The sequence below is a fragment of the Petaurus breviceps genome, unplaced genomic scaffold (assembly GCF_028583685.1).
Source record: "Petaurus breviceps papuanus isolate PSGF00001 unplaced genomic scaffold, PetGlider_PUasm1.0 176, whole genome shotgun sequence".
Lineage (NCBI taxonomy): Eukaryota > Metazoa > Chordata > Mammalia > Diprotodontia > Petauridae > Petaurus > Petaurus breviceps.
This window is the reverse complement of record NW_027185771.1, coordinates 16,557,483-16,584,992: the sequence shown is the minus strand read 5'-3', so window position 1 is coordinate 16,584,992 and position 27,510 is coordinate 16,557,483. Positions and strand designations below refer to the sequence as shown.

At 47.8% G+C, this 27,510-nt stretch overlaps 2 protein-coding genes across 2 annotated transcripts in view; one reads left to right on the top strand and one right to left on the bottom strand.

Moving 5' to 3' along the window:
* The window catches only part of TPPP3 (tubulin polymerization promoting protein family member 3), a 134,146-nt gene that overhangs the window by 68,292 nt on the left and 38,344 nt on the right, over window positions 1-27,510 (bottom strand). The gene's annotated exons all lie outside the window — the stretch shown is intronic.
* Window positions 16,564-27,510, top strand: part of HSD11B2 (hydroxysteroid 11-beta dehydrogenase 2) — a 12,953-nt gene continuing 2,006 nt past the window's right edge. Inside the window, exons 1-2 of the mRNA XM_069085756.1 lie at window positions 16,564-16,995; window positions 26,172-26,384. Of these exons, the coding sequence (XP_068941857.1) occupies window positions 16,737-16,995; window positions 26,172-26,384 (472 nt within the window). The 5' untranslated portion in view covers window positions 16,564-16,736. The remainder of the gene's footprint in view (window positions 16,996-26,171; window positions 26,385-27,510) is intronic.

The following is a 27,510-nucleotide window of genomic DNA, read 5'->3' as shown; positions in this document are numbered from 1 at the left end:
ACACACACACACACACACACACACACACACACACACACACACACACAGGAGATAGGACTCTGCCCAGAGAGCCAACTCTCATCCCACCTTCTATCCACCAGTTCTTATCCATGTCTGCCCTCCTTTCCATTCTGAAGCTCAGAGATCCTGGTCAGACCAGCAGGTGGAGCCATCGAGCCATTCATCAACCTCATCTTGGCTGACTCCAATGGTCTTCTACTAAACTGTCCCGAAAGGACCCCTGTTCTCATTACAATGGGCCATGCTGATGGTGTGTCCAATGCGACAGCATCTTAGGGCGAAGGCAAGATGAATGATGATCTTGGGCCCAAGGAAACACACTAGCTGTCTGCTTTAAGCCTTCTTCCTGTTCCATCTTCCACCTGGGACTAGTTCCTTCTTGATTCACTTCCACCTCCATTAAGTTTTAGTGGAGGAAAGAAAAGGGAAGGGAAGGGAAGGGAAGAGGAGGGGAGGGGAAGGGAGGGAAGGGAAGCTTTCCTAGCTGGGGAAGACAAGGAGACACTCCTCAAGGAAGCTCAGCCAGGCAGGGCTGGGAGTGGGACCATAGAGACCTAATTCTCTTTCCTGAGGTTCCAGCCTGATAGAGCACACTGACTTCAGGTAGGGGGCAGCAGTGGCCACGGAAGGCTTAAGTATGGCCTTAAATGAAACTTCTCTGTCTTGTCTGTGAGAGACAGAAGAGCAGTGGCTTGATCAGGCCCTGGTCCCCTAGGCTGCTTTTTGCTACCCAACCCAAGTGTAGGTCAAACACAGGCACATACACATTCTTTCATCCTATCGCCTTGGACTACTCAACTTTCAGCCTCAGTGCTTCCTTTGGCGGCTGTCTGATATGGAGCAATGAACATTGAACTATGAATCTGGAAAGCTGAGTTCTCTAGTTATTTCTTTCTCTTACTCTGCACCCCTGCAGCAGTCATTTCCTCAACCAGGATCTCAGTTTTCTTACCTGGAAAAGGAGGGGATTGGCCTGGACATGCCGATGTCCAGTTCCCTAATGTCTCTAACAGCTTAAAACTATCAACATAGCCTCTAAACCAGTCTCTCAATCATCTATGTTTGTCCCCTCCAATCCATCCTACTCACTGCTCTCAGATTGATTTTCTGAAGTCCCAGACCCAATTCCCGTTAATCCCTGGCCCTTGGGACCCTGACTTTTCCACTATTTCTTTTTTCTCCAGTCAGACAGATTGAGATTGGTCTCACGACTGTCTTTTTATATAAACCTTTGCTTTTCTGAGTTTGGGCAGCTAGATAGAGTTCAAATATGACCTCAGATACTTACTAGCTGTGTGACCCTGGGTACATCACTTAAATCCCTATTTGACTCAGTTTCTTCATCTGTAAACTGAGCTAGAGAAGGAAATGGCAAACCACTCTAGTATCGATATTTGCCAAGAAAACCCCAAAAAGAAGAGGCTAGGTGGCTCAGTGAATAGAACACCAGCCTGGAGTCAGGAGATCCTGAGTTCAAATCTGGCCTCAGACAGTTAATACTTACTAGCCGTGTGACCTTGGGCAAGTCACTTAACCCCAATTGCCCTGCCTTCCCCCCTCAAAAAAAAAGAAAACCCCAAAAAGAGGTCGAGAAGAGTTGAACACGACTGAAAATGACTGAGCAACACACGTTGATTTTGCGTTCTCTTCCAATCCCTTCTCCCTTCTCTATCTCTGTATCCTTCTATGCCCAATTCATATTCTACCTCTTCTTCAAAGGCTTCTCTGCTCATCCCAACCCACAGCCGTCGATTCGATAAAATCGATCATTTATGAAGCAATTGCTAACTATAAGGCACCATGCTAAGTTCTAGAGACTCAAAACCAAAAATAAAACAGTCGTTTTTCTCAATTAGCTTCCTGGAGGGTACATGCTATAGACAAGTACATACAAAGAGATATATGGTAATTTCAAGAGGGAGGGCGTACTAGCAACTGAGGTGAAGAGGAACGCTCTCAATTCAATAATTAATTAAACTCTCATCATGCCTCAGGCACCAAAGGCACAAGGAAGGAGCATGCACACGTGAAAAAATGAAAACCATATAGAAGGTAATTTCTTAGGGAGGGGAAAGGGAACAAGTCGAATAGAAAGAACGCCTTGTTACTAATAGGACAGACATTCCAGAAGGCACAATGGAAGAGTAGGGAAGAATGGGGATGGAGACACTAGAGGGATGAGGCTGACATGGATGGGGAGTACAGGAAGTGGGGATCAAGGAAATGAGTTTTTACCTGGGCAGCCTACAACTCAGAAGCCCAGGAATTCTGAGCGAAACCAGTTTCTTTCATGGTAGCAAAGGTAATATTGATTTTTTTTTTTTATTAAAACCTATAGAGCAGATGTCTAGACTCTTAACTTGCCTAGAGGTCAAGCTGCAGAGAAGTAGCTAGGTGGTGCAGAAGATAGAGGCTGGAATCAGGAAGACCTGAATTCACATCCACCCTCAGACACTATCTTCATGACCTTGGTCAAGTCACTTAACTGCCATCTGCCTCAATTTCCTCAACTGTAAAATGGGAATAATAATAGCACTTCTACACCACAGCTTTGTTGTGAGTCTCAAAAGAGTTACTTGTAAAACACTTAGAACAGTGCCTGGCACTGTTTCCCCTTCCCCTCCCTTCCTCCATAAAGATTAGTTATAGAGGGAGTGAAGTTTGTTTAAAGTACAGACCTTCAGCCAGGATAGCCCTGCCCCAGGATTCACACACTCTAAAGTTGATTAGATTATCCCCTGGAGAAAATGGAGGTAGGCCGGTAAGTAACCTATATGGAGTAAGAAGTATCATATAGAAGGTGATATTTAAGTCAAATTTTGAAGGAAGCCAGGGGTTCTAAAAGGCAGAGGTGATGAGAGGGAGTTCATTCCAGACATGGGAAGTCCATCCATGAAAGACTGTAGAGGCAGATGAAATGTCATGTGTGAAGAACAACAAATAGACCAGTTTGATGGGAACAGAGAGTGCATGAAGAGTCTTCATATGAAATAATCCAGGAATGGTAGTTGGGAACCAGGCTGCAGACAGCTTTCATTGGCTTTTGAGGAGTTTTGACCTAGACACAATAGGTTTGTGAGTAGAGGGAATAATGACCTGGAAGTTATGGTGGATTTGAATACAAATGGGGCCTAAGGGAAACTGGATCTGGACCCTTGACTGACTCTTTTGACTAGTGTTTCTTTTTCCTGAGCATAGGTGACCAGACATGTATGTTTTAAGAATGTTCATTTGGCAGCATGGTATTGTGAATAGGAAGACCTGAGTTCAAACCCTGACTCTGACACACACTGAGTGACCTTAGGTAAGTCACTTAACTTCTCAGCACTCTAGGCAACTCGATAAGACTATAGATTGCAGAAAAAGCCTGCATTGGTAGACAGAGTTTCCTTATTTGGGAGTTGCCTATTGCAGTGAAATCACAGTTCCCATCTCTACCCCTAATCTATCTTGGCTGCTCTATAGAAGATGGCCTGGAAATTGGAGGCTGAAAGCTGGGAGACCGATTTGGGGGCTATTTCATTGAGAAATGACGAGCTAAAGTAAAGGCTAGTGAGTGAAGACTCATGCCAAAGTTGTGGAGATAGAATTGATAAGGTTTGATAACTAATTGGATATGGAGACTATGAGGGAAAGGGGAGTAAAAGGAATGTGTTAGGCACTTTACTAGGCAGTGCTAGGCACTGTGTAAATATTATCTCATTTGTGCCTTACAATAACCATGTGAGGGAGAGGTAAGGTGCAGTGGTTATCCTCATATTATATCCTCAACTATAAAGTTGAGGGAACTGGAGACAGAGGTTATGTGACTTCCCAGCATCACACAGCTATTATCTGATGTTAGATTTGAACTCAGGTCTTCCTGATACCAAGTCCTGTCCTCTACACATCCTACTACCTAGTTGCCAAATGGTGAGGGAAGAACCTTGGAGAGCTCTGAGGTCCCACTCTTTTCCCATTTGCACAGGCCTAAAATCTAGGTGTCATTTTCTAGGTGTGTCCTTCTCACACCTTAATTTAGGTGTGTCCTTCTCACGTCTTAATTCACTAAGTTTTCTTATTCTTTCAATTTTACCTTCATAACATCTCTCTTAAATATTCCCTTCTCTCCTGTAACCCTGCCCTCCCCACCCCTTGCAAGCCACGGTCACCTCCCACCAGGACTACAGCAATAACCTGCTGGCTAGTCTTCCTGACTCAAATCTCTTCATCCTTCACTCAACTGTCAAACTGATCTTCCTAAAATACAGTTCAGATCACATCATCCCCTAAACTCCAGGGGCTTTCTATAATCTCCAGGATCAAATACAAAATGCTCTGTTTGATGCTCAAAGCCCTTCGTAACCTGGCCACCTCCTACCTTTCCAGTCTTCTTATACCTTACGCCCCTCTCTGACCTCTCTGACCCAGTGACACTGGCCTCCTTGCTAGTCTTGCTAGTTCTCCAGACTGAGCATTCGGATTGTCGGTTTCTCATCCTTGGAGCTCTCTCCCTCCTCATCTATACCTCCTAGATTCCATCTCCCTTCAAGTTTCAGTTATAGTCTCATCTTCTACAAAAAGCCTTTCCTGGTCCTCCTTAGTCTTAGGGCCTTTCCTCTAAGACTACCCCCCTAGCCAGGGGCCATCACCAGTCCTCCTGACCTATATATGGCCTCTGGACTCAGATGGCTCCAGAAGACGAAGTGAGGCTGTTGACTCTTTGTACAGCTCTGCCTCACTTAAATCCAATTCACTTACAAGTTATGGCATCATGGTCCTCTTTGAAAACTAAGGACAAGCAATAACAAACCCCCACCCAATTTATCCTGTATAGATTTTGTTGGAACATAGTTGTTTGCATGTTGGCTGTCCCATTAAACTATGAGCTTCTTGAGAGCCCGGATTGGTGGTTTTGCATTTTTTTTTGTTTGGGGGTGGTTTGTTTGGTTTGTTTTTTTTTTTTTTGCCTTTTTTACATCCTCCCTGCTTTGCACAATGCCTGCCACACAACGAGGTCATTTAAAACGCTAGTTGACTATTTCTAGGCATGTTGAGTTTGAGAAGTCTGTGGGATATAGAGGGAAAGATTGGGGGGAGGGGTAGTTAGTGATGCAAGACTAGGTTTTGTTAAGGATTAGGGCTGTGTAGTGTATAGAGTGCCAGACCTGGAGTCAGGAAGACTCATCTTCCTCCATTTAAATCTTACCTCAGACATTAGCTGGGTCACCCAAATGTGACTCCCAAATTGGGGTCACAAAGAGTAGGATGTGACTAAAAACTGACTGAACAACAAAACTTGGGAGTTATTTACATAGAGATGCTAATTGAGCCCGTGGAAACTGATGAGAGGACCAGGGCAGAAAGTGTATGGAGAGAAGAAAAAAGGTCCCAAGTCAAAGTCTGGAGATTTCCCACCCTTGGGAGGCAGGGGGAGGCTGGGAATAGTTAATGAGGTACCAAGGAATAGTATTATCACAGAAACTAGGGAGAGCTCAGGAAAAGGAAATGATCAACAGGGATGAAAGCTTCAGAAAGCCCAAGTCAAATGATGCCTGAGAGAAAGCCATTGGGTTTAGGAGTTATGAGGTCATTGGTTACCTTGGAGAGAGCAGTTTCAGTTGAGTGTGGAGGTCAAAAGTCAGATTGTAAGATTGAAAATTGAGAAGTGAGTGGAAGAGACCTAAGGAAATGCCAGCAGTCAAGGCAGATGATGGCCCTTTCTAGGAATTTGGTTGTGAAAGGGAGAAGAGGTGTAGGACAATAAATAGCTTTAGGGGCTGGTAGGGTCAAGTGAAGTGTTTTCTGTTTGTTTTTTGAAGGAAAGAGGAGACCTGGGAAAGTTTGGGGGTAGCGGACAGGAAGGAGCCTTCAGATAAGGATAGATTGAAGATAAGAGAGAGAGACAGATTAAGAAAGAAAGCTCCCAGAAGAGAGTTTAGAGACCTTAGTCCTAAACCTTTATTTTACAGATGTGTTCTCCCCCTCCATCCATAATAGGTATAATCAGGGAAACTCTTCCATACACAGTGACTGGCTCAAATACATCCCATGAAGCATGCCTGGGGCTGGGGCCCCTTCCAGGGAAACATTTATCCTGGCCCTTTCTTCGTTGGTAGAAGACATGTGTGACAAGCTGGGGAGAAGTGTCACCTCTCCCCAACACCCCCCACCCCAGCCATGGTGCTTAAAGCTTCTTCAAAGAGGGTTGGACACTGAGCCAGAAGAACCTCCCCCCACTCTGCCCCCACCCCCAGTATATCATAAAAGGACTGACTCCATCCTCTGCTGTTCCTATCTCCAAAATGTGTAATGTGCAAAACTCTCTGTCTCTGTCTCTGTTTCTCTGTCTCTCTCTCTCCCCCCATTCTCTCCCCACCACTCCCCTCCCTCCTTCTTCTCTCTCTTTCCCATCTGTCTCTCTCTCTCTCTCTCTGACTGTCTCTCTCTGGGCCTCTTTCTCTGCCTCTGTGTGTGTGTCTGTCTGTCTTGGTCTGTCTATCTCTTTCTTTTTCCCCCCCTACTCCCCTCTCTCCTCCTCCTCCTTCTTCTTTTCTCTCTGTTTCTCCCCTTTTCTCTACCTCCCACTATTTCCCCACTACTCCCCTCTCTCCATCTTCTCTCTCTTCCTCCCCTCCCCCTTCACTCTCTGTTTCTCTCTGTCTCTGTCCACCTCTCTCTGTCTCTTTCTCTTCCTCTCTCTGTCTCTGTGTGTATGTCTGTCTGTCTGTTTGTCTCTTTCTATTTCCCTACTCTTTCCCCACAACTCCCCTCTCTACATCTTCTCTCTCTCTTCCCCTCTCCCCCTTCACTCTCTTTCTGTCTGTCTCTCTCTCTCTGTCGACATCGCTCTGTCTCTCCCTGTCTCTCTCCTTCCTTTTTATTGACCTAGAAGTTATGGTGGATTTGAATACATACGGGGCCTAAAGGAGACTGAATCTGGGCCCTTGACTGACTTTTGACAAGTGTTTCTTTTTCCTGAGCATAGGTGACCAAACAGTGATTCTGAAATGGATATTTCTTGATTTTCTTATGAGTTTAAGGGTCTGACATTCCCTGAGCACTGCTGTGCTCATTTGGTGCTATTTGTGCTGCTGAAGACACCCCCTTCGGTTACTAGAGCTTTTTGAAAGAAGAGACAGCCAATGATGGGTGAATGAGCACAATGTCCAGAAGACATTGCACTTTGAAGGAGAGATTCTGACTGTTCAGAGCCAAGGAGGTGAAATGCCTGTTCACTGAGCAGCCCTGTAAAATGTTTCAAATTTTTAAGTTTTAGATATCAACTTCCTGGGAAAGGGTATGGGAGCTATTAAGCTACTATTTCATGTTTTAAGTCTGTATCAATGCATGTTTGTAAGTCTTTTGTGTATTAAGCATTTGTTTTGTTCAGTGGAGATAAATAGCAGTCCTATACCTGATCTGTATTGTATACTGAATACCTCTTTAGGACAGTCTACCTATATCAGGTATGCAGATCAGCCAAATCTAAACTTTAAAGCAATTCTCCTGGGAGCTCCAGACAGCTTAAGAAAAGAGCCTGACCTTTCTCTTCAGAATCCAGGCTCTCCCAGGGCTAAATCTACTCTATATTTGGACATTGAGATAGGGCCGCCTTTATAGAGAAAGAGGCAAGTAGGTAGACCCTAATGTGATTGTATATGATAGATTCTATGCTGCTCTATGCTTGCCCTAGTACTGTTAGCTACAGGAGGGCAGCTAGGTTGCAAAGTGGATAGAGTACTGGTCCTGGAGATAGGAAGACATGAGTTCAAATCCAGCCTTAGACACTTACTAGCTGTGTGACCCTGGGCAAGTCACTCAACCCCTATTTGCTTAAAAAAAAAAAACCCTTGGATCACTGCCTTGTGGCAGAAGGGCTCAATCAAACTATGAGCTATGCTGTGTAGGGTTGCCCAAGAAGGGCAGGTCATAGCGGAGAGCTCTGACAAAAATTGGTGAGCTACTGGAGAAGGAAATGGCAAACCACTACAGTATCTTTCCCCATGGGGAAAAAATAGTCTGTGGGATCACAAAGAGTTGGACATGACTAGACAATAGCTGTTAGTTATATTTTCATGGGTATAGATTACACATAGATAGAGAGAGGAGAGGAGAGAAGAGAAGGGAAAGAAGGGGGAAAGTCCCAGGGAAGAGTCTTAGGGGATAGCCCTACTTAATGAGAGGGAGAAGGATGATAAGTCAGCAAGAGAGACTGAGGAAGATTGATCAGACAAGTAGGAGAATCAAGAGAGAGTAGGATCACAGAAGCCAAGGGAAGAGAGAGAATTCAAGAGAAGGAAACTATTGGCCCCATCAAAATCTGAAGAGAACTCAAGTAGAATGAAGACCAAGAAAAAGCCTTGGAGTCAGTAGTTCAGATACTATTGGTGACCCTGGGGACAGTACAGTCAGAAGCTAAATTGTAATTCTGCATGCTAAGGAGTCGGAAATATGGAAATGGAAGTAATGAGTATATAGTGGATGACCCTTTCTCAGATAAACCTATAAAAAGATAACCAAAAATACAAGGCCATCTACATAAAAATTCAGAGGAGGAAGAAATCATATCTGTAAAATGAAGGCATTAAACTAAATCCCTAAGGTCCCAATGGTTTCCTTGAGAGCTTGCCCTTTCAATTATTCCTTTTCTTTCTCTCATCCTGAAACTCTTTCTGTCTGTTGGTTCTTTCTTTCCCCTGCCAATTCTTTCTCTTTTAAAAATAACTGACATACAGTGTTTTGATTTTTTTAAAAAAATTTACATCATTTTCATTTACAAATCTATTGTAAACTCCTTCCTTACCTCCTAGTCATTCCCTGTAATAAAGAATAAGAAAGAGAGGAAAAAAATCAGAAAAACTAGCCAGCACAGCAACCAAAGCTGATGATATATGTGTAGCATGTACACTCCAACCAAACTCTCGAAGTACCAAGTGGGCCACATATCCCCCTAGAGTTTCAGGGACTTAGGGGTACCTTTTCTTTTGCCATTGACTCCAACCCCCAGGAGCTCTGTTCCCCTCATTTGCTAGGGGTCTATGGCTAGTGCCCTTTCCATTTAACCACTTATAATCATGCAGCTTTTACAAAGAGATGTTATTTTTGAAGACAGAAAAAAACAAAGTGCAAACACCGCCGCCCCCCCCCCCCCATTAAATATCATGGAGGTTTATGGTCACCTATCACGTCTTGGTCCCTAAGGAGAGCAGGCTCAACTTAACCTAGATCCTTCTGTCCCACCAAGTTCACAACCATAGGCATCATTGATGCTGGAAGAATCTATCTCAGCTGCTCCTGGGCTGGGGGTCCTGAAAGTCATTTCCAAAAATCACTATTTTCTCCTCAAGGCCATACTGTGCTGGCTTCAAATCCTAACACCCGGATGTTAACTGGAACAATTGGAGTGCTCTGAACCTTTAGAATTCACAAGGTCATAGCCTCTACTCTCTTCATGGGTCTCCAAGTTCCTCAGAGACCAGAGGCAACAACACAGTAGCTAAATTGGACAAGGCTTTTCCAATGTCTTTTCAACCAATCATGAGGCTCCCCTTCAACACATTGTTAGCCAGCTGGAACCAGTTAAGGAATGTTGACACATGCTCCAGTCTGTCTCTTACAGTGGACTACTGTCCCAGGAGTTATACATGCCCCACCCCATTGCAAGTGCTGTGTTCTGTACCCATAGTCCCCCACTTCTGCAAAGATGAAAAGTGGGATTTGTTTTTCTTCTCTCCTTTGGAACCAAGTAGGGCTTTAATTTTTACAGACCACTTTATCTCCTTTTATCTTCCCCAAAGCCCTACAAAATGAGTACTATGGGTAGCACTGACCCATTTTACAGAGGAGGAAGCTAAAGCTCAGGGACACTTGATGTCACAGAGGTGACAAGTGTCAGAGTCAAGAGTCCAACCAAGATCTCTCCTGACTCCAAATCAAACCTTTTCCCACTCTGTTGCGTTACAGTATTCTAGACTAAGGGGAAACTAGGCAGTTCAGTGGATAGAGTGCAGGAATTGGGAAGATCTGAACTCAAATTCTACTTCAGAAACATAGTAACTGGGTGATCCTAGGCAAGTCACTTACCCCCTTTTTGCCTCAGTTCCTCATCTGTAAAATGGGGGCACGCTGGAGAAGGAAATGGCAAACCAGCCCAGTGATCTTTGCCAAGAAAACCCCATGGACAAGTCCATGGGTCAAAAAGAGTCAGACAACAACAAAAAATTCTAGATTATAAGCTCCATGAGGGGAGGAGCTATGTTTCCTATGTGGACTTTTAAAGTGAGAAGAGAATCTAGAGGTAAATCCTTCAGGTCTTATGTAGATTTGGGACCTGGACCCTTCCTTGAGGAAAAGAGTCTGGAGATTGAGGACAGGAGGAGGCCGGACAAAGGCAAGAATAAGGAAAAGTTCTTGAGGAGAACAGGCCAGTCTCCCCAGGAGGGAACTGGCCTCCCTGATCTCTGGCTCAAGGTTGTTCTTGCCTTCCCTGATTCTCCCATGAGGGCTGAAGGCCCTACTATTGAACCCTGGGCATAGGAATTTAATCCCCAGTGCCAAGGAGCCTGGTGAGCCACAGGGAAGGCAAGTAAGTCACACACACACACACACACACATACACATGCATGTGTGCACACATATACACAACATCAAGACACAGTGACACGCATATACAAAGATCCACACAGAGAAAATCCATAACTGAGACTCCTACCATTTACACAGACACCCACACTTCTAGCACAGATAACAGAAACCTAGAAACATACACACATAAAGTGACATAAAGTCACTCAGAGACAGATCTATGCACAGAGACAACCAGATATGCAGACATGCACACACACAGGCCACCTAAGGCAGGTGCTCACCCCCACAAGTCACTCACCTGGACACACTTGCAAAGTCAATGCAATTAGAGAAATGTGCAAACACAAACCATTTTCCCTCTAGCATTTTCTCCGCTTTCTTTTGTTGTATCTTGTTTGTTTCCAGTGGTTCCTATGTTCTGTTCTCCATTAAGCAGCAAGCTCCCTGAGGACAGGAAATATTTTGTTCTGTTACTTTGCATTCTGTGTCTGGTGCATAGTAGCGTCAGTTAGGTGGTGAAGCACATGGAGCCAGGACTTTGGAAGAAGGAAGACCTTGGAACTCTGCCTCAGACATTGACTATCTGTGTGACCCTGGGCAAGTCACTGAAACTCTGTTTGCCTCGGTTTCCTCATTTGTAAAAAGGGGATAATAATAATATTGCCTATTGTTGTTAGGATCAAATGAGTTAATGTATGTGAAATGTTTTGCAAACCTTAAAGCAACATCTAAATGCTAGTTGTTGTTGTTATTGTTATTATTAGGAGTTTAGTAAGTGCTTGTAGATGCCTAGACCTGCCCAATATATGGCTATATCATTAGACATGGGATAGTACATATTTGCAGGTGCAGGTCTGGATACCCAGGTACCCAGAGAAGATCCACATATATAAAGCCTCCCCCAAGGCAGTAAGCATACAGGCCTAGGGGTGTGTGTGTGTCTGTGTGTGTGTGTAGTTGAGGTCCGAGTAAAGTTGTAGAAGAGCCATAATGACTCTAGGTCTCTGCTTTGGGGAGGAGTTGTTTCCAAGGCTCATGTATATACAACTATCCTGGGAACCTCCCAAGTCACCGAGGAGAAAGACACACACCCACTGACCTCAGGTTACCTGCTCGGTATTTGGGGCTTCTCTAGTCCCTGGCAGGCACCCCTTGGTGTTCATTATAATCTGATCTGGGTGGGTATAAGGGCAGCGTGGGGGAGAACCAACAGGGATTCACCTGGTGGTGGCTCCCACCCTATTCATCTAGGGACAGTTGGGCAGTGTCGGTGAACCCCAAAACCCCAAGGGAAGATCCAAGATCTGAACCTGGGTTTGACCTGGAAGGCCTAGTATAAAACCCTCATTTTGTAGAGGAGGAAAATAAGGCTAGGGGTGGGGGGCTAAGTGACTTGTCCATGGTCATTGAGGCAGTGAAATTTGAATGTAGGTCCTCTAACTACAAAGTTAGTTCTCTGGTCACCGTGTGATGCTGTCTCCCTCACTTTGGGGCATGAGACTTCAATATGCCCATTACACCTCCTTCCCTCTCACATATGACTTGGTAAGGTTGGGAAAATGTCCATGAGGAAAGATAATTATTTGGAAGGGAGACCTAGTGTCTACCAAGTCCTGAGTATTAATGCCTACCCTTCCTCCCATGCTTCAGTCTCTCTCTCTTCTGGGTGGGAGCCCCTTCCCTTAGGACACAGTGCCAGGGAGGGAGCTGTCTTGGGTGGCATGGTGAGCATGCGGAGGAGGTGCTGCCGGGTGGGCCTGGCAAAGAGCCTTGGAACCCTGGAAGCTAGGCCAGCAGGAGAAAGGGGTGGGTGGGTACTGCAAAGATGAAACCTGGGACCATCACTTGGGTGGGAAGCCTGAAAGGGAGCTGATACGGGCAAAGAGAAGCCTCTTACCCTTCTCAGAAAGCAAAAGTGATTAACAGCAGAGTTCTGGACAAGGGACATTCAGTAGTGCCCACTATGCTTGTCTTTTCCTCTAATGCCCTGGCTAAGAGAAAAGTAAGCCCTAATGAGGGGGAGGATCTTCTGGGCTCTGCATCAGATTAGGTGCTGCCAATGTGCCCCAAGGAGGGGGGCATTGCCAGGGCTGCCCCCTCTTCATGTCTGCACCCAATCCTCTTAGTGAGGAGCCTGGCAGATACTCGTTGGCACAGATGCCCAGGCCCCTGGCAGAGATCTGCCATGATGGGAGCAGGGAGGGGGGTGGTATTTCCAGATTTGGGCAAGGACCTCAACCCTATATACTCATGCACATACACATATATGCATACTTACATATAGAAACACATTCACATACACATATTCATAAGGATAGGCGGGCATGAATTCATCAAATTGAATTCGCAAAATGAGTTCACACAAACACATAAACTTATACACACACACACACACACACACACACACAGAGTCGATTCAACAAACACTAGTTACCTACTATGTACCAGACATTATAATGGGCATTAGGGTTAGAGGTTCTCAAGAAGATTATAGTCTACTAGTAGGGAAATAGCATGTACACATATTAAATAAATACTGATTATATATCCAGTCAATTCCAGGGGAGAGTACAGGCTTCATATGAAGAGCCGTTAGTTCCAGAAAGCTCATCGAAAAGATAGAAATGAAGGAGGGGGTAGGGCTGACATAGATGTGTAGGAGGGAGCCGGAAGTGGCAGCCAGGAAAGGGAGCCTAGACAATGCACCACTGGGAAGCCCAGGAATCCTAAGGAAGGCCATAAGTTATACCCATCACAGCAGCGAAAGTAAAGCTGATTTAGTGAGCTCAGATAGAACCTTCTGCAAGGCCTTTCTCAGCCCTCTTCCCCACTCCTTCCCTGCTCCCAACCCCCATTATCTCTGGCTTACACAGTCTATATCTTGTTTCTGCTTATTAGTTTGCCTTTTGTTAGAATGTAAATTCCTTGAGGGCAGGGACTTTGTGAATTTCTTTGTACACCTGGTTCTTAACATAGTGTCCTTAATTAATAAATACTCATTGACTATCGGTCTCTGAAACAGAGGTGGAAGTGTTGGGAGATGGGGCAGAGGTTTATACCCTTATGGGAAGATGTTTTCTTAAACACACACACACACACACACACACACACACGAGCGTCTATACTCACAGACATATAATACATTGTCACTCACACTGAGACACCCACCAATATGCCGTATATGTGTGTAAGGGACAAACACATGCCAGACTCAGCAGGCTTGATATGTACACCCAGACTTCTCCATGCCCCATATTGAAGTCCAGCGATTGTCCCTTCTTCCACTGGCTCCCTGCGCTGCCAACCTGCCCAATGGTGTTTTCTTGGCAAAGTTACTGGATTGACTTGCCATTTCTTTCTCAAGTGTGTCCTCATTTTACATATGAGGAACTGAGGCAAATAAAGGGTAAGTGACTTGTCCAGGGTCACACAACTAGTTTCCAAGGCAGGATTTGAACTCAGATCTTCCTGATTTCAAGCCTGGTGCTTCTATCCATTGTACTGCCTAGCTGACCCATCTAGCACATAGTAGCGACCATATAAATGCTTCCTCCCTTCCCTCTTATAAAAATAAGAGGGATTCCTGAATTTAAGCCAGACTGGCAAAGCTTGTAGCCCAAGTGCTCCCCTTTCTAATTTCATTTCTGTGCAGAGCCTATGCATAGGTACCAAAGGCTACCCCTAGTCTATTTCATATGGGGGTAGTTGTCCTGGAATGTCCAGGTACTTCCTCCCTCAATCTAGGCCCTTACTCTTGATAGCTAGAGCTAGGGCCACTCCTCTCTTGGGACTAAGCTCAGTAAGGTGCCCTGAGACCCTTTCTGGGGGCTGAGTCAGGAAAGGACTGAATGAAAAGTTTCTAAGGTTCCTTCAAATTTTGCCATTTGTGTGACAGGAAGGGGGAGGAGTCGCCTGAAGAGTCAGGGAAGGAGGGAGAAGATGGAGGTCCCTTACTTCTCATCCCTCATCCTGATTATTGACCCCTTGTCCCTCTCTGGAGTTAGCAGACACTCCCCCATTCCCCAAAGATTTTCCAATCCAGAACTGTGCAATCTAGGTGTGTGTTTGTGAATTGGGGGAAGGGGGCTGGGGAGATCAGGGAAGGTGGGGAGCTCATGCTGTGGGCACCTTAGAATATCAGACAATGACAGAACTGGGATGACCCTTAAAACATAGAATATTAATCCTGGAAGGGAACCTAGAACATCAAATGAGATAATGTATGGAAAGTGCTTGTAAACCTCAAAGCTCTATGTAAATGTCAGCTATTTTTATTATTAATGTCAGAAGTAGAAGGCATTTTAGGACACAGAGCATAAAATGTCAGAGCCAGGAGAGACCTTAGAGATCCCTGGTCCAAGGAAGATAGGACACAAACCTGGAAGGGATATTAGGACATATGGGGAGGCATATGCTTTGGTCAACCTAAGCAGACTAAGATCTAGGACCAGCTTCAGTTCTGTCCAAGGGACTTTGCCTTTTTCCCCCTTTCCTCTGCTTTGTGCTGATGCACTGGGAGACCCCAGGCCCAGGCTGGCCCCTGGCACCAAGCTCTGAGAAGATGCACTAGCTGGAAGTACCTGGGCTTAAAATAGGGGCCACAACAGGACTGAGGATGCCTTCCTGAGGGAAGTCCTGCTTCCCCTCAGGAGTCTTGGGGTGGAGCTGGTGCGCAAGATTGTGCAGGTAGCGCACTTTTGTGTATTAACTGTGTGTACAAGTGTGTGATGGTGTGGTGCTGTGGGTCACATACGTGTGCTCATGGTAGTCTTGTACTTGTGCCTGTCTAAGAAAAGAAGAGGAAGGGGAAGGAGACGGGGGGGGGGGGGGGGGGGGGGGGGAGAGCGGGGAAGAGACAGGCAGAGACAGAGAGAGAGACAGACAGACAGAGAGAGACAGAGAGAAGAAAAAAGAGACATAAGTTAAAGAGACAGAGAGACAGAGACAGAGAGACAGAGAGAAGAAAAAAGAGACAGAAGTTAAAGAGACAGAGAGACAGAGAGAAGAAAAAAGAGACAAGTAAAAGAGACAGAGAGAGACAGAGAGAGAGAAGACAAAGGAAGAAGAGAAAGTGAAAGAGGGTGAAAGGAAGAAGAAAATAAGACGCAATGAAAAAGGAAAGGCGTAGGACGCATACTCGAAGAAAGAAAGGAGGAAAAGATATGGAAGAGTGGAAGGAGCGAGGTTGTGTGTGAGCGCTGTGGGTGTGAGAGTGTAAGTAACTGTGTGAATGAAAGTGTGTGTACCCCGGTGTGTGTATGTATGTTTGAGTGAGTATATAGACCCCGGGAAAGGAAGCGGGGCATGGGAGAGAGAACTCGGTGCTGGACTCAGAGCAGTGTCCGGAGCAGCCCCGGGGGTGTTCGGAATACAAAAGGCGGTGTAGAGAGCCTAGAAGCCAGTGTGTTCCCCCCCAGATCAGCTTGCCGCACGCGAGGTGCTGTGGACAGATCCCTCCAGTCTGCACGCCCGGCAGTGCGGAGCGCCAGGTGCCCACGAGCGGGCACGGCGTCAGGCGGAGTGCGAAGGGCCAGAAGCTCAGGGGAAGTGGCGGCCCAACAGCTCGGGTCGGGCTGGGCTGGGCAGGGCCGGGTTGGGCCCGGTGGGGCAGCTAACTCCTCCAGTCAACTTTGTTCCGGCTTCTTCGAAAGCCGAGCCGAGCCCTGCGGGCGGAGGCGGGGCCGGCTGGGAGCGGGAGGGAGGTGGCCGGGCGGGCGGGCTGGGGCGCAGGGCCGGGGGCGGGCTCGGCCACCAGCTCCGAGGCTGGGAGGGGAGGGGAGGCAAGAGAAGGGGAGGGGGGGCACCTGCCCGGGCTCGGCCCGCCCGCGGGGGGCTGGGGGGGAGGGGAGGAGGACTCGCGGCCCCGGGCGTCCGTGGCCGCCCGGGTGGGGGGTCGGGTGGCCCGGGCCGCTCCGCCCCTCGGCCCCGCCCCCTCTGTCCTTTATAAAGCTCTGGGGGAGCAGGCGAGGGCGAGTTGTGAGAGAGAGGGAGTTCGTCCTGCAGCCTGGCTGGACCCCTCCAGCCCGCTGTGCTCCCTCCCTCCCTCTCTCCCTCTGTCTCTCCCTCGCGCTCTCGCTCCCTTTCTCTCCCCTCCCTCCCCGCGATCCCCTTTCGCGTGCAGCTCGGACCCTCTCCGCCCCCGGGCCATGGAGCGCTGGCCCTACGGCTGTGCGTGGCTCCTGGTGGCCAGCCGGGCGCTGCTCCAGATGCTCCGCTCGGACCTGCGCCTGAGCCGCGCGCTGCTCGGGGCCCTGGCGCTACTAGCCCTGCTGGACTGGTTGTGTCGTCGCCTGCTGCCCACGCTGCCCGGGGTGGCCGTGGTAGCCGGCGCGGGCTGGCTGGTGTTGTCCCGACTGGCTCGGCGGCCCAGGCTGCCCGTGGCAGGGAAGGTGGTCTTCATCACTGGTGAGTGGGAGGTGGAGGAGTGGGTGTGGCACCTGGGGCATGGGGTGTCCTCCCCCCTCCCCAGTGGACCAGGCTGTAGCCAAGTAGCTATGTCTCCGGAGGGTCCTAAGAGAGCAGGGAAAACAACTAACTATTTGAGGTAGAGACAGTGTGGTGTCTGGGAAATTCGGAGTCAAAAGACCTGGGTTCTAATACTAAACTTTGTTACTTTAGTAGGTGTGAACTTGGGCGAGGCACGACACCTGTTTGTGCCTCAATTTCCTCATTTGTAAGGTAAGAAGGTTAAAATAGATGACTCAGAGGTCCTTTTCAGGTCTAAAGACTATGATCCTAATGTTTCCCCTAGACCAGTGGACACAGCTCACCAGAGGGGACCAAAGCTACTCTGCCTTTGTCCCTGGAGTGGAGAGATGCCACTTCACTCAATGCCCTAGGATCTCTTTGAGTAAAAAAGCCCCTGCTTGGAGAGGGTGAGCTGGACAGTAATTGAAATGCTTTGGTTGTCCAGTGGTGGGATGTTGAGACATGGTGGGTGCCTTATGCCTAGTTTTCTGCTTTGATATGGTGGGCACTGAGACTGCCATTGGGTGGGGTGGATTTGGGGAGAAGGGGTCTGGTTTCAGTCCCAGAAAGGAGGCAGTCCCACCACTTAGGGTCTTGGTAGGGCATGGGACCAGTGACACCCCTTCATTTGGTGGTGCCCATGATTAAGAAGAATGGTGGTCGTGATGGTGGAGTGCCCTCTGAAGCAGAAGATGGTTGCATGTCATTGCTCCCAGGCTGACAGAAATGAAGGAAACTAGTGGAAACTAAGTTAGTGGAAGTGATATTGGAATTGGGAGACAGCACTTTGCTTTTTGCCACCTGTGTGTAACCTTCAGCATCTCATTTCCCTTTGCTGGGATTCAGTTATCTCATCTGTAAAATAAGGGGTTGGTCTCTATGGTTTCTGCTACTTGGATATAGTATGAGCTCACATGAGGGACTTCTTATCACTTAGCTGTCTCCTGGCATTTTTGGAGTGGCACAAGTCTGCTAGATGTTGTCTGGAACTGAGACTTCCAGTCAAGCTGTGACAGTTGGAAGGGGTTAGAGCTGGAAGGAACCTTAGGGCATAGAATGGTAGAATTGGATGACTCCTAGAAGTCAGCTTGTCCAAGCCCCTTAATTCAATGACCTGTGGGAAGAAAAGTGGAGACAAGGGATCAGTGTATGCCTGGACTGGAGTGAAGGAGTGATGAGGGCTCTTGTCCTGAGGTTACTCCTTCTTGGCACATGGGGCATGAGCTCAGGTTAACCCCCTCTGACCCCCAGTCTGCCAAAGACACTTTTTGTGGTGTTCACACCATGGGACAGGATTGGGTGCTGTTTCTCTTGCTCCCTGGAATGCTCAGACTTCTTAGGAAGTGAGGTGGGAGGGGGAAGTAGAGGGCAAATACAAGGTGAGGGAAGCAGAATTAGTGACGTCTTGGGACAGACCTCTCCTCCCTTCGCTGGGTTTTTGGATCTGACAGTGAGAAAACTGATAGTTCATAGGATTTGAAGCATCACAGATGATGAAAAGAAATGTCTTGCTCAGGATCACCTGAATTTTTTGGTGGAAGGTGGGATTCAAACCCAGATTCTCTGATTCTAGATCTAAGGCTGCTGATGCCCAGACTTGAAAGGAGTGAGAGCAGCTGAGATGACAGCTGCAGAGTTCTTGGTTGTCTCTGTGATACCTTATCATGGGTAAGGGCTGAGGAGCAGTGGGGAGAGATGGGTCAGGGATTTGTGTGGGAGAAACTAATTGTATCTCAACCCAGGGCCTTCATGGGCAGTATCTGTGGCCAAGACTGGGCAAAGACCCTGGGAAGAGGTTGAGCGGGAGGTGGGGGGGGGGAGCTCAGGTGCCTCCTAGACTCTGGGCTGAGCTGAGCTTCCTTTGTTTGGAGAAGGGAATAAATCTATCAAGATAAAAGGGAGTGGGTATAGATGCCGAAGGCGGGGGGAGGGGGGTGTTAGATGGGGGAGGGAAGAGGGCCCAAGGGACTTTTCTTCTTCCTGCCAGACTGGTACTGGTTCTTAGTGCCCGAGGTGGTAAGGAGGACCATGGAGAACCAGCTCACGGTGTCCCCCATCCAGTCTCCTTGGCTAGGATTGGGGGGAGGAGATGATAAAGGAGGGGGTTTTTCCAGGTGGACTCAGACCCCCAGGGCAAGGATGCTGCTTCTTCACTTCAGGCACTGCCCTCTTCTGCCTCCTGGGTACCCTCTCCAGTGACTCAGCCCTGAGTAGGGCAGGGGACACTTGGTTTGTTGTGAGGGGAAGAAAGGAGTCATGTTGTATAGCGGAAAGAGCTTTGGGCTTAGAGTCAGAGATGGGCTCACATTCATATTCTCTGGACATCAGTTTCTTGAATGAATGGCCACAATCCCCTGTGCTGAATGCTTTCTAAGATGCATTCTGTCCATAAATCTTATGATCCTGGGAATAAGCAGTTAGGAAATTGGGTTGTGACTGAGAGGGTTTTAGGAGGGGAGAAATATGCAATAAGGTTGAAAAGGCACAGAATGTGGAGAGCCCTGAATGCCAGGCAAAGAGATATGGCCTTTATCTGTTATGCAGGGGGGGAGCCATTGAAAAATTTTGAGCAGAGTCCTGAGAATAGAATGTAAGCTCCCTGAGGGCAAGGACCATTATTAATTTATCTTTGCATCTTTAACACCGAGCTTTGTACCTTTGTACACAGTAGGCACTTAATAAATGTTTGTTAATTAAATGGAATTGTAGGAGAGTATGATCTGGAATAGATTTGGGGGGAAAGGAGGCTGGAGGCAGGGGTGCTGGTAAGGAGTCTAGGTCCTAAGGATTAGAGCAGTCCTAAAAGGGTACGTTTCTAAGTAGTGAGTTTCTTATAAAGGAAGATACTTAAGCAGAAGGGTTGACTGCTTGTTGAGAATGTAGTAAAGGGACTTACTCAAGAAAGTTTTCAGATGTCCCTTCTACCTCAACATTCTCTGGATGCTAGCAGCCTTTTCTGGGCTGTAGTAGGATGGAGGTAAGCAAGACATAAGGATCAGTGAGAAGGAAGAGTCCATACATTTGAAAGGACTTGGTTGACTGAGATGGTCCTATGAGTCTAGGCTGAGATGTTGACCTCCAGAAACTCTGGCCTACCTAGGCTTCCCAATAGGATCAGTACGGGTTGGCTGCTTCTGGTGATCTAGCCCTGAGCTCCACTGATGTCCACTTACCCTCCTCCTTGGGACCCATTCCTACGGGATCTCCAGCACTAATCCTGCATCCTTCTTTTACAAAAATTAATTTTATTATTTCGTTAGATATTTTCCCATTACATGTAACAATGTCTTAATAATAATTTGTTTAAATGTTGAGTTCCAAATTCTCTCTCGCATCCCTCCCCCCTCTTGAGAAGGTAAGCAATTTGATTTCAGTTATACATGTGAGGTCATGCAAAACGTATTTCCATATTAGCCATGTTGTAAAAGAAACCAATAAAAATAAAGATAATGAAAAGAAGTATGAATTCAATCTGCATTCAGGGCTCATCAGTCCTCTCTCTGGAGGTGAATAGTGTTGTTGTTGTTTTCATCATGGGTCCTTTGGAATTGTCTTGACTCATTGTCTTGCTCAGGGTCATCTGAGTCTTTCACAGTTGACTGAAGCCTACTTTCAGAGCCTCCTGGATAGAAACCCTACCTCAGGGACTGGCAGCATAGCTGAGAAGTTTTCTCTTTTACTCAAGTTCCCTTTGCTGCTACAATTAGTTTGTTCTTTTCTCAGGACTCAGTGGAGAGGGAACCTCTCCCTCAACTTCCCAAACCAGACCCCATTTCTCTGGTCTCTCTCTATCCTGCCCAGATATTCCCCAGGCTATTTGGGGTGGGTGGGGGGAATGATGAAGTTTTCATTCCACCTCCCTTTGCCCTCTAGGGGACTCATCCCTGTGGGTGGCCAACCTCACCTTTGGATGCCTGTCTCTAGAACCTAAGGCTGATGTGATGTGGAGTTAGTAGACCCACCTTGGACCACGTAACAGACATGCCATAGATGCCCTTTCAGGATAATATTACCTACCTTCCTCACAGGGTCACGGTGAGGAATGTTGTACCCTGTTAAATTTCTCAGGGTGCCAGACAACCCTTTCACATTCAGAGTTTGAGCATAGTTGATGATTTGCAGTAGTAAAAGGGATTTTCCCAGTAAGAATTCCTTATACCAAAGACTTTGTGGTCCAAAGAAAGATCTATAGATAATAGAAGGTTTAAGGGAGAAGAACCAACAGACTGGGGAAAGCCATAGGCATCTGGAAACTCATCTGATCCCTTACAGGATCAGGGGACACAGTATGGAGCAGCCTAACCCCTATCCTTTCCACACAATTTCCTTTTAGGTCAGTGGGAAACAAGGCGCTCAGAGGACTCTGTTGTTGTTGGGTCAATTTTTAGTTTCTTCCTACTCTCTGTGACCCCATCTGGGGTTTTCTTGGCAAAGATACTTGACTTGTTTGCCATTTCCTTCTCCAGCTCATTTTACAGATGAGGAAACTGAGGAAAACAGGGTTAAGTGACTTGCTCAGAATCACTCAGCTAGTAAAGTGTCTGAGGTTAGATTTGAACTCAGGAGATGAGTCTTCCTCACTCCGGGCCCAGCACTCTATCGGCTTCGCCACCTAGCTGCCCCAGAGGGCTCAGGGCATCTCCAAATTTCTGACTGTCTCCATGGTTCCTAGATAATGAGTATAAGAGGCAGGAGGAGATGCAGGCCAGGCTCATAGGAGTCCAAGATGAGGGAATGTAGGCTTCGGGGAGAAAGAGAGGGGCTTGGGGATGGGGATTCTGGAGCTCTGTGGTCCACATAGGAGGAGTCCTCCTTGGCATAGCATCAGGGCAGTCCCTGTTGCCCTAGGCTAACATCCTTCTTCCCTACTCTGGACCTCAGTTCCCTTTTATGATCAAAGTGAAGTGCATGTTTCTACGAGTCCTTCATTCCTGCTCTGTCATTTGGTTCTAAGATTCCCTCCTGTTCTAAAATTCTGATTCTGTCTTCTTTGGATGCACATCCTCCCCTTACTCCAGCTTCTGAACGAGGAGATCAGTGACCAGAAAGACCTCTCCTGAGCTAGGTAACTCCTCCCTATTCTAAAGGTGAAATGGATGAGATCCCAGAGCTTCTTCAAACTAGCAGGAACTCTTTCCCTGTCTCAGTTGTATATCAATGGCCAATCAGCCAGTTACACAAACATCAGGCAAGGACAATAGTAGGTGCCAGCTCCCCCTTTGATCAGCCAAATGGGCCAGAAGTTGGGGGTTGGGGAGAAGGCATCAGCTTGAGGGGTGGGGTCAAGACCAGGGAGCTCATGGGAAGCTGGATTGCCCCCTTTGGGTAGGAGGGATTGACTACCAGAGAAGGAAGAGTGGTCTCTCCAGAGGGGATCTAGTCCATTCACATACTTGTTTCCCTGCCTCTTCCCCTGGACAACCTGCAGTCTTTCCCAGACACACAAACGTGGATATTTGGGCAGAAACATATGGATGGGGACACTTAGGCTTGTGTGCACAAAGACACATGGTCCCACATGCATCCATGGAGGCAGAAGAGTGCTGTGGAAAGAGCTCTGGATTGGCACCCAGTGGCCCTGGGTTTGAATCTCATCTCTGCTATTACTAGCTGTGTGACCTTGGGTAAGTGACTTGCCTCTCTGGGCCTCAGTTCCCCTCTCTTTAAAATGAGGTGGGTGGACTTGATGACCTCCAAGTTCTAAATCGAAAGTCCCTGTGCATACATACTTAGATATGCAGAGAGCAATGACCTGCAATGTGTCAGGACATGGGAAGACTTGTCCAGACTTGGACACACACACCCAGATGCAGCGGACACATGGACAAACAAATACATCTTCCCATGCAGTGGACAGACGGAGGTGTGGGTGCCCAGGTCCACAGTGACGGGCCCATGTGAACCTCACCCAGGCACACACGCACACGAACATACACAGTGGGGCCACCGCGGCAGAAGCGCAGGTTTCCAGGGGTCGGGGGTGGCAGCCCCGCACGCCAGCCGGGCCCCAGACAAAGCTCTGGGTAACCCTGAGCCTGGCTTTGTTCTCCCGAGGTAACGGGAGGGGGCGGGGCCGGGAGCCAGACGGAGCCTGGTCGGGAGGAGGGGCCAGACTGGGGTGGCGGGAGGCAGAGAGGGGCGGGACTGAGAGGGCCAAGTCGGGAGCGGGGTCAAGGCTGAAAGGTTTCAGACCAGCCAGAAGGGAAGAGGGGGCAGAGTGGGTCACCCTCTCAGGACTCCAGGTGGGGCTGAGACCCGCCCCGCCGCTGCCAACCAGAACCTCTCCGGCCAGTTCCAAAAATGGGACACATTCCTTTCTCAGATTTAAAGAGCCCCCCCACCCCATGTCCATCCGCACTCCTCCCCCCCTCTTTTCTCTCCCCTCTTCTCCCTCCTTCCTCCTCTTCCTTGCTGGCTGTCCTTGCTCCTTCTTTCCCCTCCCTCCCTTCCTCCATCCCGGCCAAATCCCGAGCTGGACATCGGCCCAGAGAGGCCCCTTAGGACTCAGCCGGGACCAGCTGGACCAGAGCAGGGAACCAAAGAGACCAGGCCCAAGACCTACACTCTCACCTCAGCCCGGGGGAGGAAAGGTTAGGGGCTGCAGACACAAACCTGAGTGCCAGGGAGTGGGGAGAAGGGACAGACTGGGTGCAAGAATTCATTCATTCATTAGCGTGTCTGTAGGGAGGGAAATTTAAAGGCCATCTCAGGTTTAACCACCGGCTCTTACAGACAGAGGAAATTGAGGCTCCGAAAAGTGCCTCCTCCAGGGGCACTCTAGATGGTCCCACATCTGCAGAGTGGAGATTCAGATCCAGGTCCTCTGTTTTTGTCCATGGTTTTTGAAGAGGACCAATGACATCACAAGTCCTAGGACCCCCCCCCCCCCCCCCACGGAGTAACTCTGGCTGAGGTGGTGAATTCGGGAGGGTGGATAGCAAGCAAGAAGCCTGAAAAGGTGGGTTGTGGTCCAACGGGGGAAGCTTAAATGAAAAGCTGTGGGTGATGGGTAACCATAGAAAGGTTTTGAGCAGGAGTGACATGATTGGAACAGTGCATTAGGAAGATTCAAGAAGCATTTATTAAGCATCCTTGTTCCAGGCATTGTCCTAAATGCTGGGGGAGAAAAGACACTGGGAGAATAATTTGGCAGCTTGTTCTGAATACATCAGGATAGGAAGACCAATTAGGAGGCAATTAAATAAGTTCAGACCAAAGGTAACAAGTCTGAAGTAGGGTATAGCACTTGGTGGGGGAGGAGGGTGTGTGTGTGTGTGTGTGTGTGTGTGTGTGTGTGTGTATGTGTGTGTGTGTGTGTGTGTATACTGAGGTACAAATAAATGTATGTCGAGTTGCTGAATTGTATAGTGCATACAGAGTTCCGTGTGTGTGTGTGTGTGTGTGTACTGAGGTACAAATAAATGTATATTGAGTTGCTGAATTGTATAGTGCATACAGAGTTCCTTGTGTGTGTGTGTACTGAGGTACAAATAAATGTATGTTGAGTTGCTGAATTGTATAGTGCATACAGAGTTCCTTGGGTGTGTGCTCTTGGTTGTACCCAGTTTGACCAGGCTTCGTCTCTGGGCACCATGGATCTTATACCTGACCAGCCTATTCTTGGGACCAGAATGGGCTCTTCTGGGGAGAGGGGTAGATGGCCTACACAGTGGGGACCTAGAAGAGTGGGCCCTATGGTTTTTGGGCAGCACTGTGGCTCCTGAAGTGTCCACTCTAGTCTCTGGCTTCCCTGGCCATGGACATGAAGGTGAGGGAGATGTAGGGAGAGAGCAAAGGGTGGCACAGGGCGGAGCTGTGGTCCCAGTTGTTTCCTTGGCTCTAGGGTTCCCAGGGGAAGGGTATTAGCAGGGTTGCTTGGAAGGGTCCAGCCAATCACTTGTTGACTTTTTAGTGAGTGCCTTCCCTCCTCCCTGCCAAGACTTCTTCCTTGATGCTGCCCATCATACCCTGATTCCAGCTAATGAGGTGAAGGATGAGGTATTCCTAATGCCCAGGTCTCCTTTGGATACAGGGAGAAGGGAAAGAGTGACCGGGCTGGTTCTGGTGGGAAGATATCATTTCCTGGGGACATATAGTGTTATACAGAGATAAGAGCACTGAGATGGAAGCCAGATATAGTAGGCTCTACTGCCAGCACAGACATTTTTCTTTCCTTGTAGTTTAGTTTCCTCTTCTGCAAAATAAGGGATAGATGACCCTTAAGGTCCCTTCCAGCTCTGACTGCCAGATACTATGCTGGGCACTGGGGAAGAAAGTGACCCCTCCCCCAAAAGACTTTGTTAGTGATTTGTCCAGGGTCACACCGTGATATTAACTCAGGTCTTTCTAACTCCAGGCCTGGTATTCTATCCATTGGAACACCAGCTGCCAATATCTTAATAGATAAATAAATGCAGCACCAAAAAAAACAAAATGGAACAAATTTTGGTGGAGGTGGGGGAGAACATGGGCAGCCGAGGGTATCGGGAAAGTGGCCCTGGAAGGGAGCCTTGAGTGAAACCTAGATGAGAACAGAGGGCATTCCAGGAAGGGGCGATAACATATGCAAGTCATGGAGGGTGAAGCTGGAATGCCATATACTGGCAACAGCTAGGAGGAGCCAGGGGAGGAACGTTGGAGCTTTAAGTGCCAAGCAGAGAAGCTAAGGTGTCAAGGAGTTACTGAAGCAAGGGAGTTGACATGGTCACATCTATGCTTTGGGAATTTCAGTTTGGTAGTTATGGAAGTTTGGCCACAGCAGCATTGAGACTTACTGGATCTAGAGGCAGGAAGATCTGAGTTCAAGTTCAGCCTCAGACACCTCCTAGCTATATGACCTTGGGGAAGTCATGTCTCTGCTGTCTGCTTCAGTTTCCCCATCTGTAAAACAGGGATAACAGTAGCACCTATCTTCCAGGATGGTTGTGAGGATGAAATGAAATGTTTGTAAAGTTCTTTGCAAACTGAGTGATACATAAAAGGTATCTTTTACTTCATTGGATGGGGGCCAGTGGAAGCTGGAGGCATATTGACACACCACTATACAAACCCAGAATGCCAGAGGATGCTGGCTCTCTGTCCCTTCAGCTAATAATGCCTTCCTTGCTCCACAGGCTGTGACTCTGGCTTCGGGAAGGAAACAGCCAAAAGGCTAGATGCCATGGGCTTCACTGTGCTGGCCACAGTATTGGAGCCAGAGGGCAGAGGGGCCCAGGAGCTTCGGGCCTCTTGCTCCTCTCGACTGACCCTGTTGCAGATGGATCTGACCAAACCTGGGGACATCACCCGAGCTCTGGAGCTTGCCAAGGCCCAAACTGCCAGCTCTGGTCAGTCTTCCTCTTTAGTGGCCTGGGGAGAAAAGAAAATGAGGGTGGGGACAGGTGGAGGAGAGGACAGGGTGAGGAATGGGGTCACCAGGGGAGAGAGCTTAATCAGACTTAATCAGGGAATGTTGAACAAATCAATCAACCAGCATTCATGAAATACCTACTATGTGTTGCGTACTTGTGCTCATTGATGGGGATTGAAACACAACAGTGAGACAGTCCCTACCTTCAAAGAGCTTACCCTTTCTTTGGGTGAGGGGGTCCGGTATGTTCACAGATGAAAAGTAAATGCAGGATATTTACAAAATACATGCAAAGTGATTGGGGGAGGGGGCATTCACAACTAAAGGGATCAGCAAAGGCCTCTTGAATGACTTTAACTCAGCCTGGAAAGGAGTTTTGGGTTCCAAGAATTGGAGGTGAAGAGGGAAAACATTCCAGGCAGGGAACATAGCCTCTGCAAAGGAATGGAAGAAGGAAATAAAAGAGCAAATAGACCAATTTGGCTAAACTGTGGAGTGTACAAAGGGGAATAATATACAGGGTGTTCCAAAAGGCTTAGCGTAGCCTTCGGCTCTTAAAACTGTCCTAAGACTTTAGGGACACCCTGGAAAGATAGACTAGAGCTAGCCTGTGAAGGGCTTTAAATGCCAAATGAAGGAGTTTGTGTCTGATCCTAAAGGCAATGGAGAGTCATCAAAGATTCTTGAGCAAGGAAGTGACATGGTCAGATTAAGGCTATAGGAATATTAATTTGGTAGCTGTGCAAAGCAGGGAGACCAGTTAGGAAGCTCTTGTAATGATCCAGGTGAGGAGAGAGGTTATAGGACCTCCCTGAACTAGGATGGTTGTAGTGTGACTAGAGAGAAAGGGACAGATTCCAGAGATGCTGAGGAGGCAGAGTAGACAGCGCCAGACAATTGATTTGATATGGGGTGTGAGGGAGAGGGACTAGGAGAGAACTGGGAGGTCATGAACCTGGGTGACTGTAAGATTAATAGTGAAACAGGAAAAATGAGTTTGAGGGGAAGATAAAAATTCTGTCTTCGTGTTTAGTTGGAGATGCCTATGGGTCACTCTGTGTGTGTGTGTGTGTGTGTGTGTGTGTGTGTGTGTGTGTGTGTGT